Here is a 25,220-nt window from a genome sequence, read left to right on the forward strand (position 1 = left end):
AAAGTCCATTAAAAGGCTATTTTGACACGGGACTAGGAAGGACCGTTCGGGATATTTAACGCTAGAGGTGTGTACAGTGCAGTGCAGTGGCAGTAGTTTAAGGGTTAATAGCATGCAGGCGTTAAGACATATTTCATGTCATCATAGCAGCCATAGCAGATACTGGCAATGTGGTGTTGCAGTCTCACCCTCAACGCTTGTACCTGGCACTAAGAATTGAAATTAAAAAATAAATAAGTTTGGAATTACTGTCACCACTATTCATCCTGTGAACCAAATCCAGGTATGTGTAATGACAGTTCAAGCTTATTGTAAACATCCTATGAGGTTACAGTACAGACATATAGCCCTATATTGCATTTTTTTTACATTTACATTTTAGTCATTTAGCAGACGCTCTTATCCAGAGCGACTTACACTAGTGAATGCATACATTTCATAAAAAAAATTCGTACTGGTCCCCCGTTGTATCTCACGTGGATACAACCTACCATACCGTGTTAACACATATAGTGCCTTGACCTACATAACTAGGTAGGTTATATCCTAAAATACGTCAGAAAGCCGTTAGTGTATTCCCTGGCCAATAGAGTGGACCACATGAGCCAGCCAGCCCCCCCATCAAACTTAGACCACATAGGATGCTATTGTTGTTAAGTAAAGTCATACAGTCACCAAATACACTCCTCAAACAGAAGCCCTGGACACAGACTAAACTAGCCAGATCTAAGAGTGTGCATTTCAGTTGATGTCCTGTCATATATCAGCGCTGCTATTGCCTGTTAATATGTGGATCGGGACAGTGTGACTGAATATGTCATGCGACAAACTGCCCTAGCCTACCTACCTAGTGCGTTATAATTTGTCTAATCCTTTATACAATAACATACATTATTGTGTCAATAAATATGCATATAAAGCTTATGATGCCAGTTATACTACGCATTACCAATAACAGCAACTGCCAATTCTAAGAATAGTCCAAGCATTGTGAATATTTCAACCCTTCACTTCAGATGATAATAATTACAGTATATCTAGAGTGCATCCCAAATGGAGCCCTATTCCCTATATAGTGCACTAATTTTGACCAGAGCCCCTATCTATGTAGCCTAAAGGGAATAGGATGCAATGCAGGATTCATCCCAGTGAGAATCCTCAACGGTAGCTGGATAACAGAGAAGAGTAATGACCATAGGGAGGCCAGATCTGGGCTGCTCAATAATTGAGTGGCTGGTCAGGAAGCGGTGGCTTAGTCTCTATAAGAGCCATAAAACACAGAGGAAAAAGGCTGCCAGTGGCTACCTCGCTTTAAACCAAAGACGCATGAACAGTGAAGGAGAGTGAATATAAAATGATATTCAGCAACTCTTGGTAGGACAATGGAAGCTTGATGATATTCAGCAACTTTTGGTAGGACAATGGAAGCTTGATGATATTCAGCAACTCTTGGTAGGACAAAGGAAGCTTGATGATATTCAGCAACTCTTGGTAGGACAAAGGAAGCTTGATGATATTCAGCAACTCTTGGTAAGACAATGGTATTCTATCTTTTATTGTTAAAAACCCTCTTCATAAAAACTCTGAGCGCTCTCTATCCACTTCCTTGTACTCAGGCACACAGAGGCATGGCCGTGCATGAGTCACTGAGAGTAGTAGCATTTTGGTCAAACTGTGGAATTGTTATTGGCTCAGATACATTTTTATTTTACAAAATATAAAACAAAGAACGCTATTGTACACAAATGGTAATCTGAGGATATCAATTCAACGTAATTCAATCAAAACTTAGATCAGAGAAAAACTATTATTTGGACCAAAAAACAAGTGTTTACTGCTTGAGATAATGTCAAAAGACTAACACGCTAACTCTAGAGAGAGAGAGAGAGAGAGAGAGAGAGAGAAAGAGAGAGAGAGAGAGAGAGAGAGAGAGAGCTTGGTTCTGACTTGGTTCTGATATAAAGCTAGACTTATTCTAGGTCAAGCGTCCACAGGCCAGCCTGCCAGCTGGATAGATCTCCTCCTTCTCACTCTCTTTCTGTGGTTAATGGTATTATTTATGAGGACAGAACAGTGTTGACTTTTCTCAGTTGCTTCCTGGTGATTTTTGCAGTGAGCTCTATCTGTCTGTACTAAGGTGTACATTTGAGGACATCCTCAGCCTTGAGAGGTTGACAATTCACTCAAGGATGGTTGAGGCTTGAGGCTGAGAGTGTCCTAAAATGTACACCGCACTCTGTCTGTCGCAAATACTGTTTCAGTAGACCTACAAGGCTAATTACAGGAAGTTCCCATATCTGTTACAACCTGCTGTCACTGAACACACAAACAACAAGTTGCTGCTGCTGTGTGCCAAAGTGTGACTGAGGCAAGCAGAGAGCCTTGTTGTTAACATTGGGTCAGTTAATGACATTGGGTCAGTTAATGACATTGGGTCAGTTAATGGTGAGAATACACCTGGATGACAGGGTGAGTGTACACCTGGATGACAGGGTGAGAATACACCTGGATGACAGGGTGAGTGTACACCTGGATGACAGGGTGAGAATACACCTGGATGACAGGGTGAGAATACACCTGGATGACAGGGTGAGTGTATACCTGGATGACAGGGTGAGAATACACCTGGATGACAGGGTGAGAGTACACCTGGATGACAGGGTGAGTGTACACCTGGATGACAGGGTGAGAATACACCTGGATGACAGGGTGAGTGTACACCTGGATGACAGGGTGAGTGTACACCTGGATGACAGGGGGAGAATACACCTGGATGACAGGGTGAAAATACACCTGGATGACAGGGTGAGAATACACCTGGATGACAGGGTGATAATACACCTGGATGACAGGGTGAGTGTACACCTGGATGACAGGGTGAGTGTACACCTGGATGACAGGGTGAGAATACACCTGGATGACAGGGTGAGAGTACACCTGGATGACAGGGTGAGTGTACACCTGGATGACAGGGTGAGTGTACACCTGGATGACAGGGAGAGTGTACACCTGGATGACAGTGTGAGAATACACCGGATGACAGGGTGAGAATACACCTGGATGACAGTGTGAGAATACACCTGGATGACAGGGTGAGAATACACCTGGATGACAGGGTGAGAATACACCTGGATGACAGGGTGAGAATACACCTGGATGACAGGGTGAGAATACACCTGGATGAGAGGGAGAGAGTACACCTGCCAATTTCGGCTAAATTATTTTAATCTCTTATTTTAAATCCTCGTAACACAAACAGCAATTTTATTGGACAATTTCAGGCATATATAAATCCATTATGAATTGACTCAAACATAGTCCTCCTAAAACAAGAAGAACAACTCGCAACGTGGTCCAGGCTAGGCAATTTAGCCCTGCTAATTCAGCTTGCTCTTCTAACCCAATTACCCCTGCTAAATTAGCTAGCTCTACTAACCCAGTTAGCTCTGGTAATTCATCTACCTCTACTAACCCAGTTAGCCCTGCAAGCTCAGCTAGCCCCTCACAATTTGAGTCCGACATGGCAACCAACAATGTCGACGACCTAAACCAGAACCAGAGCAAAGGGGTCTTGGAAGCAATCTCTGCCATGAGGGCAGACCTTTCCACCAAACACGATGGTGTCCTAACGTGGATTAATGAGGTTAAACGTGACCTTCAAGCCTACTCCACGTGTTTGGACAAAGCAGACGAACGCATTAGCACAGTGGAAGATACTGTAGTCACTGTCAAAACAACAACTCCTACAGGCCCGAGAAGCCACCCCTCTTCCCGAGTTCTTATCATGAAGTTTCTCAACTTTCTAGACAAAGAGAGTGATGAGGAAAGTCAGGGCTAAGGGCAAGGTGATGAACGGGGACCAAGAGATCATGTTCTTCCCTGGCCTATCTACGGACCTGCATCGAAAAAGAAAAGGCTACAACGGGGTCAAATGCCAGCTTCGGACCCTCAATATTGCCTATGTAATAGCATTGCCAGCTAAACTACGTCTGACAAACAATGGACGGTCACACAAGTTTGAATCTCCCTTTAAAGCCGAGGCGTTCATCCATGACATATAACGTGGATCTTCTTCCTAGCCAAAGTTGCCGCTGAGTAGTTTATCACCACCACTGGACTACGGAGAATTAAACCACCTTGGATAATGTGACTGTTGGCTAGCTAACTAAAACTAGCTAGCTAGCATTAGAGTTTGCTAAGTGAATAATATGGCGAGCTAGCCCACTCAAAGTTTCCTTATATTATTATATTAAATAGAAACTCAACATTCAACAATTTCAGCGATTTTACTGAGTTACAGTTCATATAAGGAAATCAGTCAATTTAAATAAATGTATTAAGCCATAATCTATGGATTTCATGGGCAAGGCCTAGTCAGTTGTACAACTGAATGCCTTCAACTGAAATGTCTTCCTCATTTAACCCAACTCCTCTGAATCAGAGAGGTGTGGGGGACTGCCTTAATCAACATCCATGTCTTTGGCACCCAGGGAACAGTGGTTTAACTGCCTTGCTCAGGGGCAGAACAAGAGATTTTTACCTTATCAGCTCGGGGATTCAACCCAGCAACCTTTCAGTTACTGGCCCAACACTCTAACCACTAGGCTACCTGCTGCCCCATGGCAGGGGTGCAGCCATGGGTGGGCCTGGGAGGGCAAAGTTCCACCCACTTGGGAGACTGACTGGCCCACCCACTGGGGAGCCAGGCCCAGCCAATCAGAATGATTGTTTCCCCACATAAAGGCTTTATTACAGACAGAAATACCCCTCAGTTTCATCAGCTGTCTCTATGGCTTGTCTCAGACAATCCCGCAGGTGGAGAAGCTAAATGTGGAGGTCCTGGCCTGGCCTGGCATGGTTACACATGGTTGTGAGGCCGGTTGGACGTACTGCCAAATTCTCTAAAAAGACGTTGGAGGCAGCTTAAGGTAGAGAAATGAACATTCAATTATCTGGCAACAGTTCTGGTGGACATTCCTGCAGTCAGCATGCAAAATGTGTACGCTCCCTCAAAACTTGAGACATGTTGTATGACAAAATTGCACCATTTAGAGTGGCCTTTTATTGTCCCCAGCACAAGGTGCACCTGTGTAATGATCATGCTGTTTAATCAGCTTCTTGATATGCAACACTTGTCAGATGGATGGATTATCTTGACAAAAGATAAATGCTCACTAACAGGGGTGTAAACACATTTGTGCACAACATTTAAGAGAAATAAGCTTTTTGTCCGTATGGAAACTTTTTGGGATCTTTTATTTCAGCTCATGAAACATGGGACCAACACTTAACATGTTGCATTTAGATTTTTGTTCAGTGCAGATCGCTTCTCAGGTTTAGAAATTACAGCATTTCATTAAGGACTGAAATCTATGTGATCCATGGAGGACTCAGAACCCAAGTAACAGGGATTATTCAAGTTACTCGTCAACATTTAAATCATATTCTCGTATAGACTACATTTTTATTTTCTTCCTCGTTGTTTCCCAATGTAGCAGGAAGTGGATAAGATAGTATTGTTCTGAGTGACCGTTCCTGTGTGTCATTATTCTACAGGGATACAAAATTCATCAAAGGATCCTCTAGATGGCGCTTGCACCCAGGTGTGTACAGGACGCAGACTTCTTACATTACATTGGAGTGCATATAGATGTTTATTTTACATTGAACACTGATCAAACGTCAGCGAGTACCAGATGGGAGGCTTTCAAAGCATATATTAGTGGGCAAATGAACCGTTTTACCAGTTTCAAATAAAATCAATTAAATCTGAAAATGAGAGAGATGCCTCCCGGGTGGCGCAGCAGTCTAAGGCACTGCATCGCTACAGCCCCGGGTACGATCCCAGGCTGTGTCACAGTCGGCCGTGACCGGGAGACCCATGAGGCGGCGCACAATTGGCCCAGCATTGTCCGGGTTAGGGAAGGGTTTGGCCGGCCTGGGATTTCCTTGTCCCATCGCGCTCTAGCGACTCCTTGTGGCGGGGTGGGTGCCTGCAAGCTGACTTTATTCGTCAGCTGTACAGTGTTTCCTCCGACACATTGGTGCGGCTGGCTTCTGGGTTAAGCAAGCAGTGTGTCAAGAAGCAGTGCGGCTTGACAGGGTCGTGAGGACGCATGGCTCTCGACCTTCGCCTCTCCCGAGTCCGTACGGGAGTTGCAGCGATGGGACGAGACTGTAACTAATTGGATATCATGAAATTGGGGAGAAAAAGGGGTAAAAAAGTACAAAAAAAATCTCTAAAATCAGAGAACTGGAGAGGGAAGTAAACCAGGAATTATTTGCTCTTAAAGCTCAATATGAAGAACTTTCCACTTCAATGTCTGCAAACTGCTTAATGAGGCTGAAACAGTCCTTCTATGACCAAGGTGAAATGTCCAGTAAATTGCTGACCTGGCGCATTAAGAAGCTAAATTCAGACAGGGTCATTAATGCAAATTCATAATTTACATGGACAATTATCAATGGATCCCGTAGAAATAAACCAAACATTTGCTTCCTACTTACAATACACTTTACAATTGTGAATCTCCTGAGAACTTATATAATCAGACATCATTTTTAGATGGTCTTGATTTTCCCTCTATTTCAGAAGATACAAAATTGGATCTGGAGAAGGAATTGGATGATGTTGAAGGGAGTTAAAGCTTCAGGTCCAGATGGGCTCCCAATAGATATTTATAAGACATTTATTTAAGGCCAAACTTCTAGGTCAAATTTTGGATACTGTATGTATTCTGAATCCTTTCACCAAGAATGCTTCCCATCCTCTCTAAGGAGTGCTTTAATCACTCTTATTCTGCAACCTGATAAATCCCCATCAAAATGTGAAAGTTACAGACCCATATCTAATACACAAAGACCAAAATGGCTTCGTGAAAATCCCTGAAGGTTGAGTGTGAGGAGAGTGCTAAACATATCACATGTGTGAAGGGTCCCTGATACTCTCATACTCTCCCATGTGTGAAGGGTCCCTGATACTGTCATACTCTCTCATGTGTGAAGGGTCCCTGACACTGTCATACTCTCCCATGTGTGAAGGGTCCCCTGATACTGTCATACTCTCTCATGTGTGAAGGGTCCCTGATACTGTCATACTCTCCCATGTGTGAAGGGTCCCTGACACTGTCATACTCTCCCATGTGTGAAGGGTCCCCTGATACTGTCATACTCTCTCATATGTGAAGGGTCCCTGACACTGTCATACTCTCCCATGTGTGAAGGGTCCCTGATACTGTCATACTCTCTCATGTGTGAAGGGTCCCTGACACTGTCATACTCTCCCATGTGTGAAGGGTCCCCTGATACTGTCATACTCTCCCATGTGTGAAGGGTCCCCTGATACTGTCATACTCTCTCATGATGAAGAGAAGGCATTTGATAGTTGAGTGGTCTTGTTTATTTTAAGTGTTTAAGAGATTTGGGTTTGGGAAATACTTCTGTAAATGGATTAAGATATAATATACAGACCCCACTGAAGAAGTTGCCACTAACAACTTGATTTCACAACCTTTTGGGGGGGGGGGGGAACGAGACAAGGGTGTCCAGACAGTCCAGGACTCTTCCTTTTAGCTATAGAAGCCTTTGCCATTGCAATGTGAGCCAGCCTGTCAGTTAATGGAATTCAAACATCGGATTTTGAACATCGAGTGGCCCTGTATGCCGATGATGCCCTCTAGTTCCCAACAGATCTAAAGAATTCTATCGCTTCCCTCTCCAATTTAATTAATAAGTTTGGTCAGTTTTCTGGGTTTAAAGTAAATAAAACCTAATCTTCGATCCTTTTCCTCAAAAAGCAAGATAAATACATTTGAATCCATTAGTACAGCATCTATTTGTATATACAGAACAAGGTTTAACATATCTTGGTATTCAAATCACACCAGAAATTAGCTCCTTGAGATCGACAACTTCTGAACCCATGGTAACGAGTGCAACAGAAAACATCAACAGATGAACATCATTATATCATTATGGGGCGACAGGTAGCCTAGTGGTTAGAGCGTTGGACAAGTAAACGAAAGATCGCAAGATTGAATCCCCGAGTTGACAAGGTAAAAATCTGTCGTTCTGCCCCTGAACAATGCAGTTAACCCACTGTTCCTAGGCTGTCAATGAAAATAAGAATTTGTTCTTAACTGACTTTCCTCTTTAAATAAAGGTTAAATAACTAACCTGTATATATTACTGGTACAATACATATCATATTCTGCCCAAATGTCTTTACCTATTTCAATAAATTCCTCTGACTCCACCACCTTTATTTTTCCCAAAGATCAAAAAGATACTCTAAAACAGAAAACCAAGGCTCTTTATTTTCCCTTTAACAGAGGGCCGCAATATTTTGGTTCTCCAAGGTACCTTAGTTACCCTGGCTGCAGATTGAAATGTTGTCCACAAAAGGCTTATCTTCAAATGGATATTTGTACTCTGCCTCCCTTTAAGAAACTAAAGATGAATACTACTAATCCCTTTGTTAAAAACACCCTAACTACAGTGCATTCGGAAAGTATTCAGACCCCTTCCATTTATCCACATTTTGTTATGTTCCATCTTTAACCTCATCAATCTACACACAATACCCCATAATGACAATGCAAAAACCTTTTTTTTTATTTATTTGCAAATGTATTAAAAATAAAAAGAGATACCTTATTTACATAAGTATTCAGACCATTTGCTATGAGACTCAAACTTGAGCTCAGGTGCAACCTGTTTCCATTGATCATCCTTGAGATGTTTCTACAACTTGATTGGAGTCCACCTGTGGTAAATTCAATTGATTGGACATGATTTGGAAAGTCACACACCTGTTTATATAAGGTCCCACAGTTGACAGTGCATGTCAGAGCCACAACCAAGCCATGAGGTCGAAGGAATTGTCCGCAGAGCTCCAAGACAGGATTGTGTCGAGGCACAGATCTGGGGAAGTGTACCAAAACATTTCTGTAGCTTTGAAAGTCCTCAAGAACACAGTGGCCTCCATCATTCTTTAATGGAAGAAGTTTGGAACCACCAAGAATCTTCCTAGCTGTGTGCCCGGCCAAACTGAGCAATCAGGGGAGAAGGGCCTTGATCAGTGAGGTGGCCAAAAACCTTATGATCACACTGACAGAGCTCCAGAGTTCCTCTTTAGAGATGGAAGAACCTTCCAGAAGGACAACCATCTCTGCAGCACTCCACCAATCAGGCCTTTATGGTAGAGTGGCCAGACGGAAACCACTCCTCAGTAAAAGGCACATGAGAGCCCACTTGGAGTTTGCCAAAAGACACCTAAAGGACTCTCAGACCATGAGAAACAAGATTATCTGGTCTGATGAAATCAAGATTGAACTCATTGGCCTGATTGTCAAGCGTCACCTCTGGAGGAAACCTGGCACCATCCCTACAGTGACGCATGGTGGTGGCAGCATCAGGTTGTGGGGATGTTTTTCAGAGGCAGGGACTGGGAGACTAGTTAGGATCGAAGGAACAATTAACAGAGCAAAGTACAGAGATATCCTTGATGAAAACCAGTTCCAGAGCGCTCAGGACCTCAGACTGGGGGCAAAGGTTCCGATGCTACCGCACGGCAAGCGGTACCGGAGCGCCAGGTCTAGGTTCAAGCTAGAAGCAGACTATTTGCCCCCCCCCCCCCCCACTACGCTGCTGCTACTCTCTGTTATTATCTATGCATAGCCGCTTTGACAACCCCACCTGCATGTACATAATTATCTCAAATAACTCGACACCGGTGCCCCCGCACATTGACACATTGACTCTGTACCGGTACCCCCTGTATATAGTCTCCACATTGACTCTGTACCGGTACCCCCTGTATATAGCCTCCACATTGACTCTGTACCGGTACCCCTGTATATAGCCTCCACATTGACTCTATACCGGTACCCCCTGTATACAGCCTCCACATTGACTCTGTACCTGTACCCCCTGTATATAGTCTCCACATTGACTCTGTACCTGTACCCCCTGTATATAGTCTCCACATTGACTCTGTACCGGTACCCCCTGTATATAGTCTCCACATTGACTCTGTACCGGTACCCCCTGTATACAGTCCCGCTATTGTTATTTACTGCTGCTCTTTAATTATTAGTTTTTCTTATCTCTTACTTTTTTAAACATTTTTTTTTGGTATTTTCTTAAAACTGCATCGTTTTAAGGGCTTGTAAGTAAGCATTTCACTGTAAGGTTGTATTCAGCACATGTGACAAATTACATTTGATTTGAATTTTTTTTATTTGAAGACAACGCAGGAGTGGCTTTGGGACAAGTCTCTGAACGTCCTTGAGTGGCCCAGCCAGAGCCCGGACTTGAACCCGATCGAACATCTCTGGATAGATCTGAAAATAGCTTTGCAGCAAAGCTCCCCATCCAACCTGATAGAGCTTTAGAAGATCTGCAGAGAAGAATGGGAGAAACTCCCCAAATACAGGTGTGCCAAGCTTGTAGCGTCATACCCAAGAAGACTCAAGGCTGTAATCGCTGCCAAAGGTGCTTCAGCAAAGTACTGAGTAAATGGTCTGAATACATTTGGAAATGTTATATATTCCAGATTTTTTTTGGAACAAATGTGCAAACATTTCTAAAAACCTCTTTGTGCTTTGTCATTATGGGGTATTGTGTGTAGATTTATGAGGGGGTAAAAATAATTTAATCAATTTTAGAATAAGGCTGTAACGTAACAAAATGTGAAAAAAGTCAAGGGGTCTGAATACTTTCCGAAACGCATTGTGTATGGCACAAAGTACATCAATATCTGGCTGAATCCCGTGTATTATCCAATTTTACACCAATTTGGGGAAATAACAATTTCACACCTGGTAAAAATGATTTGGTGTTTAAAGAAACATATTGTTAAAGTAATGGACTTATATAATGACAAAGGGCTCATGTTTAGTTTGAAGAACTCAAGAGCAAATTCAACTTACCACAAATGCATTTTTTCAAATCCTTACATTTGAGAAGCTGTATTTTTTCCAGTCTAAAACAATCTGCAACCTCCTTTGACCACCTTAGAAACACTCTCTGTGTTATGGGAGAGGTCACATGATGTTACTACAAGCTTGGCACACCTGTATTTGGGGGAAATGGTAGCTACTCTTTAAAGACAACTCCGACAGGAAGATATTTCAGAAGAGTACTGGGGTATGATATGCTCTAGAGCTCAGATACAGACAATAAACACCTGCCTGAGACTGTAGCAATACAGTTGGATAATAAGAACATATCACCCCTGTTAAGCTCCACAAATTTGACGCTAATATCCCAGACCTATATTTGTATTTATATTATTTGTATTTATTTATTATTCATTATGGACCCCTATTAGCTGCTGCCTAGGGGTCCAGCAAAATGAAGGCAGTTATACAATTCCTGTGTGTTAAACGTACCACGCCTAGTCACCTTGTATCATTGCCTGTGGGTGTGTGCTGAGATACAAACGTTTTGGAGCTCAGTACTGCTCTATATCTCTGAGATTACCTCTACCCCATTACCACTAATCCCTAAACTATGCATTCTAAATCTTTACCCAGTTAATATCTCTTTACATACAGTATGAGAGAAAATAAAATGTTTGACCTCTGTCTACTACAAGCTAGACATTCAATTGCTCTCCACAGGTAGTATGTCAGTCCCCCCCTCACATGGTCATTGGTTCAAATAATTAACGTCAAGCCTGGCTCTTGAAAAATGTACTTATATACCAAAAATAAAGCCCCAGAGTTTCATGATATTTGGGATCTGTTTTTTGAATTTTTGCAAACAGGTGATATTATAGAAGCATTAGAAATCTGAATATTCTCTATATTTTTATGTGAATATTGGCTATAGTAATCTGCATTATCTGCAACTACATATTATGTATTGATTATTGGAAATGTGAGGACTTAATGTTGGGTTGTTGGAAATGTGAGGACTTAATGTTGGGTTGTTGGAAATGTGAGGACTTAATGTTGGGTTGTTGTCGTTTATGTTTTTGTCTTTGGTTTGGGGTTTGGGGGGTGAAAAATAAGAAAATGGTATTTCTGTAACTGTTGATTTTCCTATTTGGAAGTAACAAATATATGTGTAAAAAAAAATATATATATATATATAGCCCTTTGTAACGTGTACGCTAATAATCGGGAAGCAAGTACAGGGAGTGAATTTAATAAATAAACAAATATGGAACAAAACAAGAAACACGAGTAGCGTACAGACATGAAACATATAAACATAATCAATAACGCCTGGGGAAAGAACCAAAGGGAGTGACAGATATAGGGGAGGTAATCAGGAAGGTGATGGAGTTCAGGTGAGTCTCATGAAGCGCAGGTGCGCCTAACGATGGCGGCAGGTGTGTGTAATAATGAATAAACTGGCGACATCGAGCGCCGGAGTGGAGGAGCGGGAGTAGACGTAACACTCTTTTAATGCAAAACACAGCAAAAAATCAGAAAGGGAGTTCTTGAGCAGGAACTTTGGTCTTTACTGTCTGTTCTACTCTGTTCTGTTCTACACTGTCTGTTCTGTTCTACTCTGTTCTGTTCTACTCTGTTCTGTTCTGTTCTACTCTGTTCTGTTCTACTCTGTTCTGTTCTGTTCTACTCTGTTCTGTTCTACTCTGTTCTGTTCTACTCTGTTCTGTTCTACTCTGTTCTGTTCTACTCTGTTCTGTTCTGCTCTGTTCTGTTCTACTCTGTTCTGTTCTACTCTGTTCTGTTCTACTCTGTTCTGTTCTGCTCTGTTCTGTTCTACTCTGTTCTATTCTGTTCTACTCTGTTCTGTTCTACTCTGTTCTGTTCTACTCTGTTCTGTTCTGTTCTACTCTGTTCTGTTCTACTCTGTTCTGTTCTACTCTGTTCTGTTCTGTTATGCTCTGTTATGCCCTGTTCTACTCTGTTCTGTTCTGTTCTGCTCTGTTATGCTCTGTTCTATTCTGTTCTGTTATGCTCTGTTATGCTCTGTTCTGTTCTGTTATGCTCTGTTCTGTTCTGTTCTACTCTGTTCTGTTATGCTCTGTTCTGTTCTGTTATGCTCTGTTCTGTTATGTTCTGTTATGCTCTGTTCTGTTCTGTTCTGTTATGCTCTGTTATGCTCTGTTCTGTTCTGTTATGCTCTGTTCTGTTATGCTCTGTTCTGTTCTACTCTGTTCTGTTCTGTTATGCTCTGTTCTGTTCTACTCTGTTCTGTTCTACTCTGTTCTGTTCTGTTATGCTCTGTTCTGTTCTGTTCTACTCTGTTCTGTTATGCTCTGTTCTGTTATGCTCTGTTCTGTTCTGTTATGCTCTGTTCTGTTCTGTTCTACTCTGTTCTGTTCTGTTATGCTCTGTTCTGTTCTGTTATGCTCTGTTATGCTCTGTTATGCTCTGTTCTGTTATGCTCTGTTCTGTTCTGTTATGTTCTGCTGTGCTCTGTTCTGTTCTGTTCTACTCTGTTCTGTTCTGTTGTGTTCTGTTGTGCTCTGTTCTGTTCTGCTCTGTTCTGTTCTGTTATGCTCTGTTCTGTTCTGTTATGTCCTGTTCTGTTATGTTCTGTTGTGCTCTGTCATGCTTTGTGATGCTCTGTTCTGTTCTTTTCTGTTGTGCTCTGTTCTGTTCTGTTATGTTCTGCTGTGCTCTGTTCTGTTCTGTTCTACTCTGTTCTACTCTGTTCTGTTCTGTTCTGTTCTGTTCTACTCTGTTCTGTTCTGTTCTACTCTGTTCTGTTCTGTTATGCTCTGTTCAGTTCTGTTCTACTCTGTTATGTTCTACTCTGTTCTGTTCTGTTGCGCTCTGTTCTGTTCTGTTCTACTCTGTTCTGTTCTACTCTGTTCTGTTCTGTTGTGCTCTGTTCTGTTCTACTCTGTTCTGTTCTGCTCTGTTCTGTTATGCTCTGTTATGCTCTGTTCTACTCTGTTCTGTTTTGTTCTGTTCTGTTCTGTTCTGTTCTGTTATGCTCTGTTCTGTTCTGCTCTGTTCTGTTATGTTCTGTTATGCTCTGTTCTACTCTGTTCTGTTTTGTTCTGTTCTGTTCTGTTCTGTTCTGTTATGCTCTGTTCTGTTCTGTTATGCTCTGTTATGCTCTGTTCAGTTCTGTTGTACTCTGTTCTGTTCTGTTATGCTCTGTTCTGTTCTGTTCTGTTATGCTCTGTTCTGTTCTGTTCTACTCTGTTCTACTCTGTTCTGTTCTGTTCTGTTCTGTTCTACTCTGTTCTGTTATGCTCTGTTCTACTCTGTTCTGTTTTGTTCTGTTCTGTTCTGTTCTGTTATGCTCTGTTCTGTTCTGTTATGCTCTGTTATGCTCTGTTCAGTTCTGTTGTGCTCTGTTATGTTCTGTTATGCTCTGTTCTGTTCTGTTCTGTTATGCTCTGTTCTGTTATGTTCTGCTGTGCTCTGTTCTGTTCTGTTCTACTCTGTTCTACTCTGTTCTGTTCTGTTCTGTTCTGTTCTACTCTGTTCTGTTCTGTTCTACTCTGTTCTGTTCTGTTATGCTCTGTTCAGTTCTGTTCTACTCTGTTATGTTCTACTCTGTTCTGTTCTGTTGCGCTCTGTTCTGTTCTGTTCTACTCTGTTCTGTTCTACTCTGTTCTGTTCTGTTGTGCTCTGTTCTGTTCTACTCTGTTCTGTTCTGCTCTGTTCTGTTATGCTCTGTTATGCTCTGTTCTACTCTGTTCTGTTTTGTTCTGTTCTGTTCTGTTCTGTTATGCTCTGTTCTGTTCTGCTCTGTTCTGTTATGTTCTGTTATGCTCTGTTCTACTCTGTTCTGTTTTGTTCTGTTCTGTTCTGTTCTGTTCTGTTATGCTCTGTTCTGTTCTGTTATGCTCTGTTATGCTCTGTTCAGTTCTGTTGTACTCTGTTCTGTTATGCTCTGTTCTGTTCTGTTCTGTTATGCTCTGTTCTGTTATGTTCTGTTGTGCTCTGTTATGCTCTGTTATGCTCTGTTCAGTTCTGTTCTACTCTGTTCTGTTATGCTCTGTTCTGTTGTGCTCTGTTATGCTCTGTTATGCTCTGTTCAGTTCTGTTCTACTCTGTTCTGTTCTGTTCCGTCTGAGAGCCTCTGATCCTTGCATTAAAGAGATTAAGCAATTTCATCTGTGAGTAAAGGATTGTCGGCGGTGGGCGCTCTGTGTCGTTGAAATGTTTTGTAAGCCCGGTTACCTGGAAAGGATTTATCTCTCTAATGAAGAGATGACAGGAAAGGACAGGACAGGAGAGGACAAGACTGGACAAAACGGAGGGACAGGACAAGAGACAGGACCGGACATGACAGGACAGAATGGACAGGAGGCAGGACGTGTGCTCCGATGTACAGCAGCAATCAGGGTTATAACTAGAGCGTGTGCTGAGGATGAATGATACAGTACAGTGTACAGGTGTGTGAAAGGTCTAGAGGTCTCAGGGTAAAAAGTAACAATACATACTTCTGTTCCAGTGCATTTTGGCCTATTACTCACAATACACATCCTAAAGTATATAAATTATTTATAATTTACAGGAAACCACAAGGGCATCACCACCGCCATAACTGCCTGACAGTAAGTACATCTACAGTTACCGTTCTATTATCTACTTAGCAGGTCATCAAAATGTTTCATATGTGTAAAAGAGCATCTATTTTATTTCAGACCTCATATTACAGCATCTTTATAAACCAGGTTACAATCTCATTACATCACATTACTCCTCTATTCTTTCACCAGATTAGATGTGGATCCCATTGACAATTCTTTTGGGGAAAATCTCATTGTTGAGGAGTAAAAACTCCTGGTAGATTATCAGAACAACAAGCATCATATAACCTGTCAAGGTATTAGGTCCAAACTGTAACATGAATACTTACTCAGAGGAATCTATGAAGTATATTACAAGGGCTCCGATGCTGAGGGCAAAGACAAGCACCACCTGAAAAGGAGAGAGAGTGAGAGAGAGAGAGAGAGAGAGAGGAAAAGTTGGTCTCTAAACTTTGTACTATTAAAAAATAAACACCACCAGGGTATCCCAAACTATTTTCTGCCCGTCCCTGTCCCATCCCCCCATCCCCCTGTCCCCATCTCCCTGTCCCCATCCCCCTGTCCCCCTGTCCCCATCCCCCTGTCCCCATCCCCCTGTCCCCCTGTCCCCATCTCCCCATCCCCCTGTCCCCATCCCCCTGTCCCCCCCTCCCCCCCACATCCCCATCCCCGGATGCACATTTTGGTTTTTGCACTAGCATTACACAGCTGATTCAAATAACAAACGCTGGCTGATGAGTCAGTCACTTGAATCAGCTGTGTAGCGCTGGGGGACCCTGGTCTAATGCATTCACAGTGGAGATGTTATTAAGTAGCACACTGACAAGTCACATTTAGTATAAAGGTCCCAGTAATTAGCCTGTTCTGGGGATATCACATTCCCTGAGGTAGATCATATGTTTATTAAGGCCAAGGATAAATAATTCAGAACGGGCACCATCAGAGTATAGGTAGTAGATACACATCCCATCAGAGTATAGGTAGTAGATACACATCCCATTAGAGTATAGGTAGGTAGTAGATACACATCCCATCAGAGTATAGCTAGTAGATACACATCCCATCAGAGTATAGGTAGTAGATACACTCCAGGAGAGGAGAGGAGACAGTAACAGGCAGTGAGACCAGGAGAGGAGACAGTAACAGGCAGTGAGAGAAGGAGAGGAGACAATAACAGGCAGTGAGACCAGGAGAGGGGACAGTAACAGGCAGTGAGACCAGGAGAGGAGACAGTAACAGGCAGTGAGACCAGGAGAGGAGACAGTAACAGGCAGTGAGACCAGGAGAGGAGAGGAGACAGTAACAGGCAGTGAGACCAGGAGAGGAGACAGTAACAGGCAGTGAGAGAAGGAGAGGAGACCGTAACAGGCAGTGAGACCAGGAGAGGAGACAGTAACAGGCAGTGAGACCAGGAGAGGAGACAGTAACAGGCAGTGAGACAAGGAGAGGAGACAGTAACAGGCAGTGAGACAAGGAGAGGAGACAGTAACAGGCAGTGAGACAAGGAGAGGAGACAGTAACAGGCAGTGAGACAAGGAGAGGAGACAGTAACAGGCAGGGAGACAAGGAGAGGAGACCGTAAAAGGCAGTGAGACCAGGAGAGGAGACAGTAACAGGCAGTGAGACCAGGAGAGGAGACAGTAACAGGCAGTGAGACCAGGAGAGGAGAGGAGACAGTAACAGGCAGTGAGACCAGGAGAGGAGAGGAGACAGTAACAGGCAGTGAGACCAGGAGAGGAGACAGTAACAGGCAGTGAGACAAGGAGAGGAGACAGTAACAGGCAGTGAGACAAGGAGAGGAGACAGTAACAGGCAGTGAGAGAAGGAGAGGAGACAATAACAGGCAGTGAGACCAGGAGAGGGGACAGTAACAGGCAGTGAGACCAGGAGAGGAGACAGTAACAGGCAGTGAGACCAGGAGAGGAGACAGTAACAGGCAGTGAGACCAGGAGAGGAGAGGAGACAGTAACAGGCAGTGAGACCAGGAGAGGAGACAGTAACAGGCAGTGAGACAAGCACAACAACAACCCTGAGTCTAGTCACAGAGCTACAGTATCACAACAACAACCCTGAGTCTAGTCACAGAGCTACAGTATCACAACAACAACCCTGAGTCTAGTCACAGAGCTACAGTATCACAACAACAACCCTGAGTCTAGTCACAGAGCTATCACAACAACAACCCTGAGCCTAGTCACAACAACAACCCTGAGCCTAGTCACAGAGCTATCACAACTACCCTGAGTCTAGTCACAGAGCTATCACAACAACTACCCTGAGTCTAGTCACAGAGCTATCACAACAACTACCCTGAGCCTAGTCACAGAGCTACAGTATCACAACAACAACCCTGAGTCTAGTCACAGAGCTATCACAACAACAACCCTGAGCCTAGTCACAGAGCTACAGTATCACAACAACTACCCTGAGTCTAGTCACAGAGCTATCACAACAACAACCCTGAGCCTAGTCACAGAGCTATCACAACAACAACCTTGAGTCTAGTCACAGAGCTATCACAACTACCCTGAGTCTAGTCACAGAGCTATCACAACAACTACCCTGAGTCTAGTCACAGAGCTATCACAACAACTACCCTGAGTCTAGTCACAGAGCTACAGTATCACAACAACAACCCTGAGTCTAGTCACAGAGCTACAGTATCACAACAACAACCCTGAGTCTAGTCACAGAGCTACAGTATCACAACAACTACCCTGAGTCTAGTCACAGAGCTATCACAACTACCCTGAGTCTAGTCACAGAGCTATCACAACAACTACCCTGAGTCTAGTCACAGAGCTATCACAACAACTACCCTGAGTCTAGTCACAGAGCTATCACAACAACTACCCTGAGTCTAGTCACAGAGCTATCACAACAACAACCCTGAGTCTAGTCACAGAGCTATCACAACAACAACCCTGAGTCTAGTCACAGAGCTATCACAACAACAACCCTGAGTCTAGTCACAGAGCTATCACAACAACAACCCTGAGCCTAGTCACAGAGCTATCACAACAAGGTCATTGACAGTGACACCATCTCTCTCTCTCTCTCTCTGTGTCTGTCTGTCTAATATGGGAGGCCTTTTGAATAAAATAGAACATACAGTCTATCTATAGCCTGGTCCCAAATGTTTGTGCTGTATAATCAACTTTTATGGTTGATTTTATGGCTAATGTATGGCATGAATGACCATGGGAACACCAGGCTAATCTAGCTATACACGGTGTGGGAACAGATTGGGAGAGACTATAAATTAATTGACACATGCAGATCCAGTGTTGTTAGATAACATTAGTTGTGAAGTGACAGCCCTGACACCACAGCTGTACTGTCTGAAACTTAGTGGCCTGTGGTAACCAGGCTAAACTTAATCAGTCTGTGAGTTGCCTGTGGTAACCAGGCTAAACTTAGTGGCCTGGAGTAACCAGGCTAAACTTAATCAGTCTGTGAGTTGCCTGGGGTAACCAGGCTAAACTTAATCACTTAGTCTGTTTGTGCATCCCAAAAGGCACCCTATTCCCTATACTGCATACTTTTGACCACACTTCAGTGCTCTATATAGGGTGCCATTAGGGATGCAGCCTGTGAGTGGCCTTGGGTAAACTGACTGAGCAAACAGTTAACTGCAGTTAAATAAGGCCAAGAATTAGATATCATTTTAGGGCACTCTCTTGTTTATTAGGTAGTCCGTTGGCAGGACAACAGGGAAGAAGGAAATCAACTTGAGACTGCAGCTTCTATCTTTTTAAAATCTTTTTTTCCCCCCCTAAAGTATGAAAAACTCCACACAACATCAAACGTTATTAAAAAGCCCATTAGGGACAATTATTGTCATCGTTTTTCTTCTTCTTCTAAAAAGAAAAGGAGTAGGGCAGTCCCACAGTTTATTAGATAGGAGGAGAGGAGGAGAGGAGTAGGGCAGTCCCACAGTTTATTAGATAGGAGGAGAGGAGGAGAGGAGTAGGGCAGTCCCACAGTTTATTAGATAGGAGGAGAGGAGGAGAGAGAGGAGTATGGCAGTCCCACAGTTTATTAGATAGGAGGAGAGGAGGAGAGGGGGAGGAGTATGGGCAGTCCCACAGTTTATTAGATAGGAGGAGAGGAGGAGAGGAGGAGGAGGGCAGTCCCACAGTTTATTAGATAGGAGGAGAGGAGGAGAGGTGGAGAGGAGGAGAGGAGGAGTTAGTAGGAGGAGAGGAGGAGAGGAGGAGGGCAGTCCCACAGTTTATTAGATAGGAGGAGAGGAGGAGAGGAGGAGGAGAGGAGTAGGGCAGTCCCACAGTTTATTAGATAGGAGGAGAGGAGGAGAGGAGTAGGCAAGTCCCACAGTTTATTAGATAGGAGGAGAGGAGGAGAGGAGGAGGGCAGTCCCACAGTTTATTAGATAGGAGGAGAGGAGGAGAGGAGTAGGGCAGTCCCACAGTTTATTAGATAGGAGGAGAGGAGGAGAGGAGGAGAGGAGGAGGGCAGTCCCACAGTTTATTAGATAGGAGGAGAGGAGGAGAGGAGGAGAGGAGCAGGGCAGTCCCACAGTTTATTAGATAGGAGGAGAGGAGGAGAGGAGGAGAGGAGGAGAGGAGTAGGGCAGTCCCACAGTTTATTAGATAGGAGGAGAAGAGGAGAGGAGGAGAGGAGTAGGGCAGTCCCACAGTTTATTAGATAGGTGTAGAGGAGGAGAGGAGGAGAGGAGGAGAGGAGTAGGGCAGTCCCACAGTTTATTAGATAGGAGGAGAAGAGGAGAGGAGGAGAGGAGGAGAGGAGTAGGGCAGTCCCACAGTTTATTAGATAGGAGGAGAAGAGGAGAGGAGGAGAGGAGTAGGGCAGTCCCACAGTTTATTAGATAGGAGGAGAGGAGGAGAGGAGTAGGGCAGTTCCACAGTTTATTAGATAGGAGGAGAGGAGGAGAGGAGGAGAGGAGGAGGGCAGTCCCACAGTTTATTAGATAGGAGGAGAGGAGGAGAGGAGGAGAGGAGGAGAGGAGTACGCCAGTCCCACAGTTTATTAGATAGGAGGAGAGGAGGAGAGGAGGAGGGCAGTCCCACAGTTTATTAGATAGGAGGAGAGGAGGAGAGGAGGAGAGGAGCAGGGCAGTCCCACAGTTTATTAGATAGGAGGAGAGGAGGAGAGGAGTAGGGCAGTCCCACAGTTTATTAGATAGGAGGAGAGGAGGAGAGGAGGAGAGGAGTGGACAGTCCCACAGTTTATTAGATAGGAGGAGAAGAGGAGAGGTGGAGAGGAGGAGAGGAGTATGGCAGTCCCACAGTTTATTAGATAGGAGGAGAGGAGGAGAGGAGGAGAGGAGGAGAGGAGGAGGGCAGTCCCACAGTTTATTAGATAGGAGGATAGGAGGAGAGGAGGAGAGGAGTATAGGAGGAGAGGAGGAGAGGAGTATGGCAGTCCCACAGTTTATTAGATAGGAGGAGAGGAGGAGAGGAGTATGGCAGTCCCACAGTTTATTAGATAGGAGGAGAGGAGGAGAGGAGGAGAGGAGTATAGGAGGAGAGGAGGAGGGCAGTCCCACAGTTTATTAGATAGGAGGAGAAGAGGAGAGGAGGAGAGGAGGAGGGCAGTCCCACAGTTTATTAGATAGGAGGAGAGGAGGAGAGGAGGAGAGGAGGAGAGGAGGAGGGCAGTCCCACAGTGTATTAGATAGGAGGAGAAGAGGAGAGGAGGAGAGGAGGAGAGGAGGAGGGCAGTCCCACAGTGTATTAGATAGGAGGCGAAGAGGAGAGGAGGAGAGGAGGAGAGGAGGAGGGCAGTCCCACAGTGTATTAGATAGGAGGCGAAGAGGAGAGGAGGAGAGGAGAGAGGGCAGTCCCACAGTTTATTAGATAGGAGGAGAGGAGGAGAGGAGGAGGCGTCCCACATTAAAGGAGGAGAGGAGGAGAGGAGGGCAGTCCCACAGTGTATTAGATAGGAGGAGAGGAGGAGAGGAGGAGAGGAGGAGAGGAGGAGAGGAGGAGGAGAGGAGGAGAGGAGGAGAGGAGGAGGGCAGTCCCACAGTGTATTAGATAGGAGGCGAGGAGGAGAGGAGGAGGGCAGTCCCACAGTTTATTAGATAGGAGGCGAAGAGGAGAGGAGGAGAGGAGGAGGGCAGTCCCACAGTTTATTAGATAGGAGGAGAGGAGGAGAGGAGGAGAGGAGGAGAGGAGGAGGGCAGTCCCACAGTGTATTAGATAGGAGGAGAAGAGGAGAGGAGGAGAGGAGGAGAGGTGTGGTGGAATAGCAGTGGGTTGGATTCAGACCTACGCTCACACAGGACAGGTAGGCTACATGTATTCTGAAGGCAGCGGCTTTTAGTTCACCAGTCCACAATACTAAGAATATTATAATTGTTACAAAATGAACGACCCAAATCCCTCAAAATGAAAACCCCCAGTGCAAGTAACGTTGTCAGGCCAGTACGCCACAGTAATCCTGAGGAGCACAGATGAGAATATTATCAGAGGTTAACTCACAGAGGCAGCATCCACACCTGGGTTCAAAAAATATTCAGAGGTCTTCAAACACTTTTGAGCTTTTTACTTAAAGTAGAACTGGCAGCGTTTTGACGACTTTGCAGATATAAAACAAACAATCATATCAGTAAATAAATATCAAATTCTCAGTTTATGCTACAAAAACTTTAACTTTAGGTTTTAAAAATAGGTTCTATCTGACAAACAATTATATGATGCAGAGTAAGGTAGTGTTGTCAGAATAGATGAATGCAGTTCAGTGCATGATTCATATAATTCACCAATACAGTCCTTGGTAGTACAAAACATACTGCTATCAGGTTGTAAATCCCAGCTGGCCTGGTACATTGTTTACTGTTGGTAGTCCAAAACATACTGCTATCAGGTTGTAAATCCCAGCTGGCCTGGTACATTGTTTACTGTTGGTAGTACAAAACATACTGCTATCAGGTTGTAAATCCCAGCTGGCCTGGTACATTGTTTACTGTTGGTAGTACAAAACATACTGCTATCAGGTTGTAAATCCCAGCTGGCCTGGTACATTGTTTACTGTTGGTAGTACAAAACATACTGCTATCAGGTTGTAAATCCCAGCTGGCCTGGTACATTGTTTACTGTTGGTAGTACAAAACATACTGCTATCAGGTTGTAAATCCCAGCTGGCCTGGTACATTGTTTACTGTTGGTAGTACAAAACATACTGCTATCAGGTTGTAAATCCCAGCTGGCCTGGTACATTGTTTACTGTTGGTAGTACAAAACATACTGCTATCAGGTTGTAAATCACAGCTGGCCTGGTACATTGTTTACTGTTGGTAGTACAAAACATACTGCTATCAGGTTGTAAATCACAGCTGGCCTGGTACATTGTTTACTGTTGGTAGTACAAAACATACTGCTATCAGGTTGTAAATCACAGCTGGCCTGGTACATTGTTTACTGTTGGTAGTACAAAACATACTGCTATCAGGTTGTAAATCACAGCGGGCCTGGTACAATGTTTACTGTTGGTAGTACAAAACATACTGCTATCAGGTTGTAAATCACAGCGGGCCTGGTACATTGTTTACTGTTGGTAGTACAAAACATACTGCTATCAGGTTGTAAATCACAGCGGGCCTGGTACATTGTTTACTGTTGGTAGTACAAAACATACTGCTATCAGGTTGTAAATCACAGCGGGCCTGGTACAATGTTTACTGTTGGTAGTACAAAACATACTGCTATCAGGTTGTAAATCACAGCGGGCCTGGTACATTGTTTGCTGCCTCCATTCAGGATGCACCATTTCAGTTTCAATGACTCAATATTTTAGGCAAAAACGGATGCATGTAACTAAGACTGGGACTGTCAATACAATCAAACTAGCAAGGGCAATGATCACAAGTCAGTTATAACGTGGCTAATAGGCTAGCGTATTTATTTATGTGACATGCTAAAAACACTGAACCTAACGTTAGCTAGATAGCTAGCAGCTAGGAGGATGTCATGCCATTGGAGGAGAGGGTGAATGACTGACCTTTTTCCCCTCATATTGTTTTTCAGTGGCTGTACACAGCTAGAGATGCAGGTGTCATTTGGTTAGCTATCAAGAATTTGAATGACTGTTATCCAATTAGCATATCTTTAGCGTTCGCAAAATCACATTGGCTATCGGATTTCAGCGCACTCTCGTTAGTGTGCCAGAGCACACTAATAACTGAACACCTGCTGAATGTATATATATATATTTTTTTACCTGTTTACCTGACCACACGACTGAACAGTAGTCCAGGTGTGAGAAAACTAGGGCCTGTAGGACCTGCATTGTTGATAGTGTTGTTAAGAAGGTAGAAACCAGGGCCTGTAGGACCTACCTTGTTGATAGTGTTGTTAAGAAGGTAGAAACTAGGGCCTGTAGGACCTGCCTTGTTGATAGTGTTGTTAAGAAGGTAGAAACTAGGGCCTGCCTTGTTGATAGTGTTGTTAAGAAGGTAGAAACTAGGGCCTGTAGGACCTGCCTTGTTGATAGTGTTGTTAAGAAGGTAGAAACTAGGGCCTGCCTTGTTGATAGTGTTGTTAAGAAGGTAGAAACTAGAGCCTGTATGACCTGCCTTGTTGATAGTGTTGTTAAGAAGGTAGAAACTAGGGCCTGTAGGACCTGCCTTGTTGATAGTGTTGTTAAGAAGGTAGAAACTAGGGCCTGTAGGACCTGCCTTATTGATAGTGTTGTTAAGAAGGTAGAAACTAGAGCCTGTAGGACCTGCCTTGTTGATAGTGTTGTTAAGAAGGTAGAAACTAGGGCCTGTAGGACCTGCCTTGTTGATAGTGTTGTTAAGAAGGCAGATCAACACTTTATTATAGACAGACTTCTCTCCATATCTTAGCTACTGTTGTATCAGCATGTTTTGACCATGACAGTTTACAATCCAGGGTTACTCCAAGCAGTTAGTTACCTCAATTTGCTCAATTTCCACATGATTTAATACAAGATTTTGTTGAGGTTTAGGGTTTAGTGAATGATGTCCCAATTATAATGATTTTAGTTTTAGAAATATTCAGGACTAATTTATTCCTTTCCACCCACTCTGAAACTAACTGCAGCTATTTGTTAAGTGTTGCAGTCATTTCAGTCGCTGTAGTACAGTAGCTGACATTTACAGTATAGTGTTGAGTCACCCACATACATAGAAACATTGGCTTTGCTCAAATTACCTAATTCTACCTGGATTATGTTGGAGAGGCTTCCAACAAAGAACACCCTATCTCTCTGTATCTCTCTCTGTATCTCTCTCTGTATTTCTCTCTCTCTCTCTCTCTCTCTCTCTGTATCTCTCTCTGTATTTCTCTCTTTCTCTCTACCTCTGGATCTCTATCTTTGTATATCCCTGTTTGGAAGATGTCTGGAGAAGTCCCATACAGATCACGTACATGAGAATACAATGGGTTTTCAGAAACAGGAACCTGAGGGATTATGGTCCTGTAAACTAAACATCTTCTTCGACCCGTTTTGAAGAGATAACACAGTGCCACCGACGCGGCCCAAGGACTGAGGGCTCTCCTTCTCCGTGGCCGACGTGAGTAAAACGTTTAAGCGTATTAATCCTCGCAAGACTGCCGGCCCAGACGGCATCCCTAGCCCCGTCCTCAGAGCATGCGCAGACCGGCTGGCTGGAGTGTTTACAAACATATTCAATCTCTCCCTATCCTAGTCTGCAGTCCCCACTTCCTTCAAGATGTCCACCATTGTTCCTGTACGCAAGAAAGCAAAGGTAACTGAACTAAATGACTATCGCCCC

General features: G+C 43.8%; 1 protein-coding gene across 9 annotated transcripts in view; it reads right to left on the reverse strand.

Annotated features, from left to right (window-relative positions):
- LOC106589905 (calcium-activated potassium channel subunit alpha-1) overlaps nucleotides 1–25,220 on the reverse strand; it is a 196,769-nt gene that overhangs the window by 87,624 nt on the left and 83,925 nt on the right. For all 9 annotated transcript variants that reach the window (XM_045710060.1, XM_045710057.1, XM_045710056.1 and 6 more), the window contains exon 3: nucleotides 15,805–15,866. In XM_045710060.1, coding sequence (XP_045566016.1) covers nucleotides 15,805–15,866 — 62 coding nt within the window. The remainder of the gene's footprint in view (nucleotides 1–15,804; nucleotides 15,867–25,220) is intronic.

This window comes from Salmo salar, chromosome ssa28 (assembly GCF_905237065.1).
Source record: "Salmo salar chromosome ssa28, Ssal_v3.1, whole genome shotgun sequence".
NCBI classification, from domain to species: Eukaryota; Metazoa; Chordata; class Actinopteri; order Salmoniformes; family Salmonidae; genus Salmo; species Salmo salar.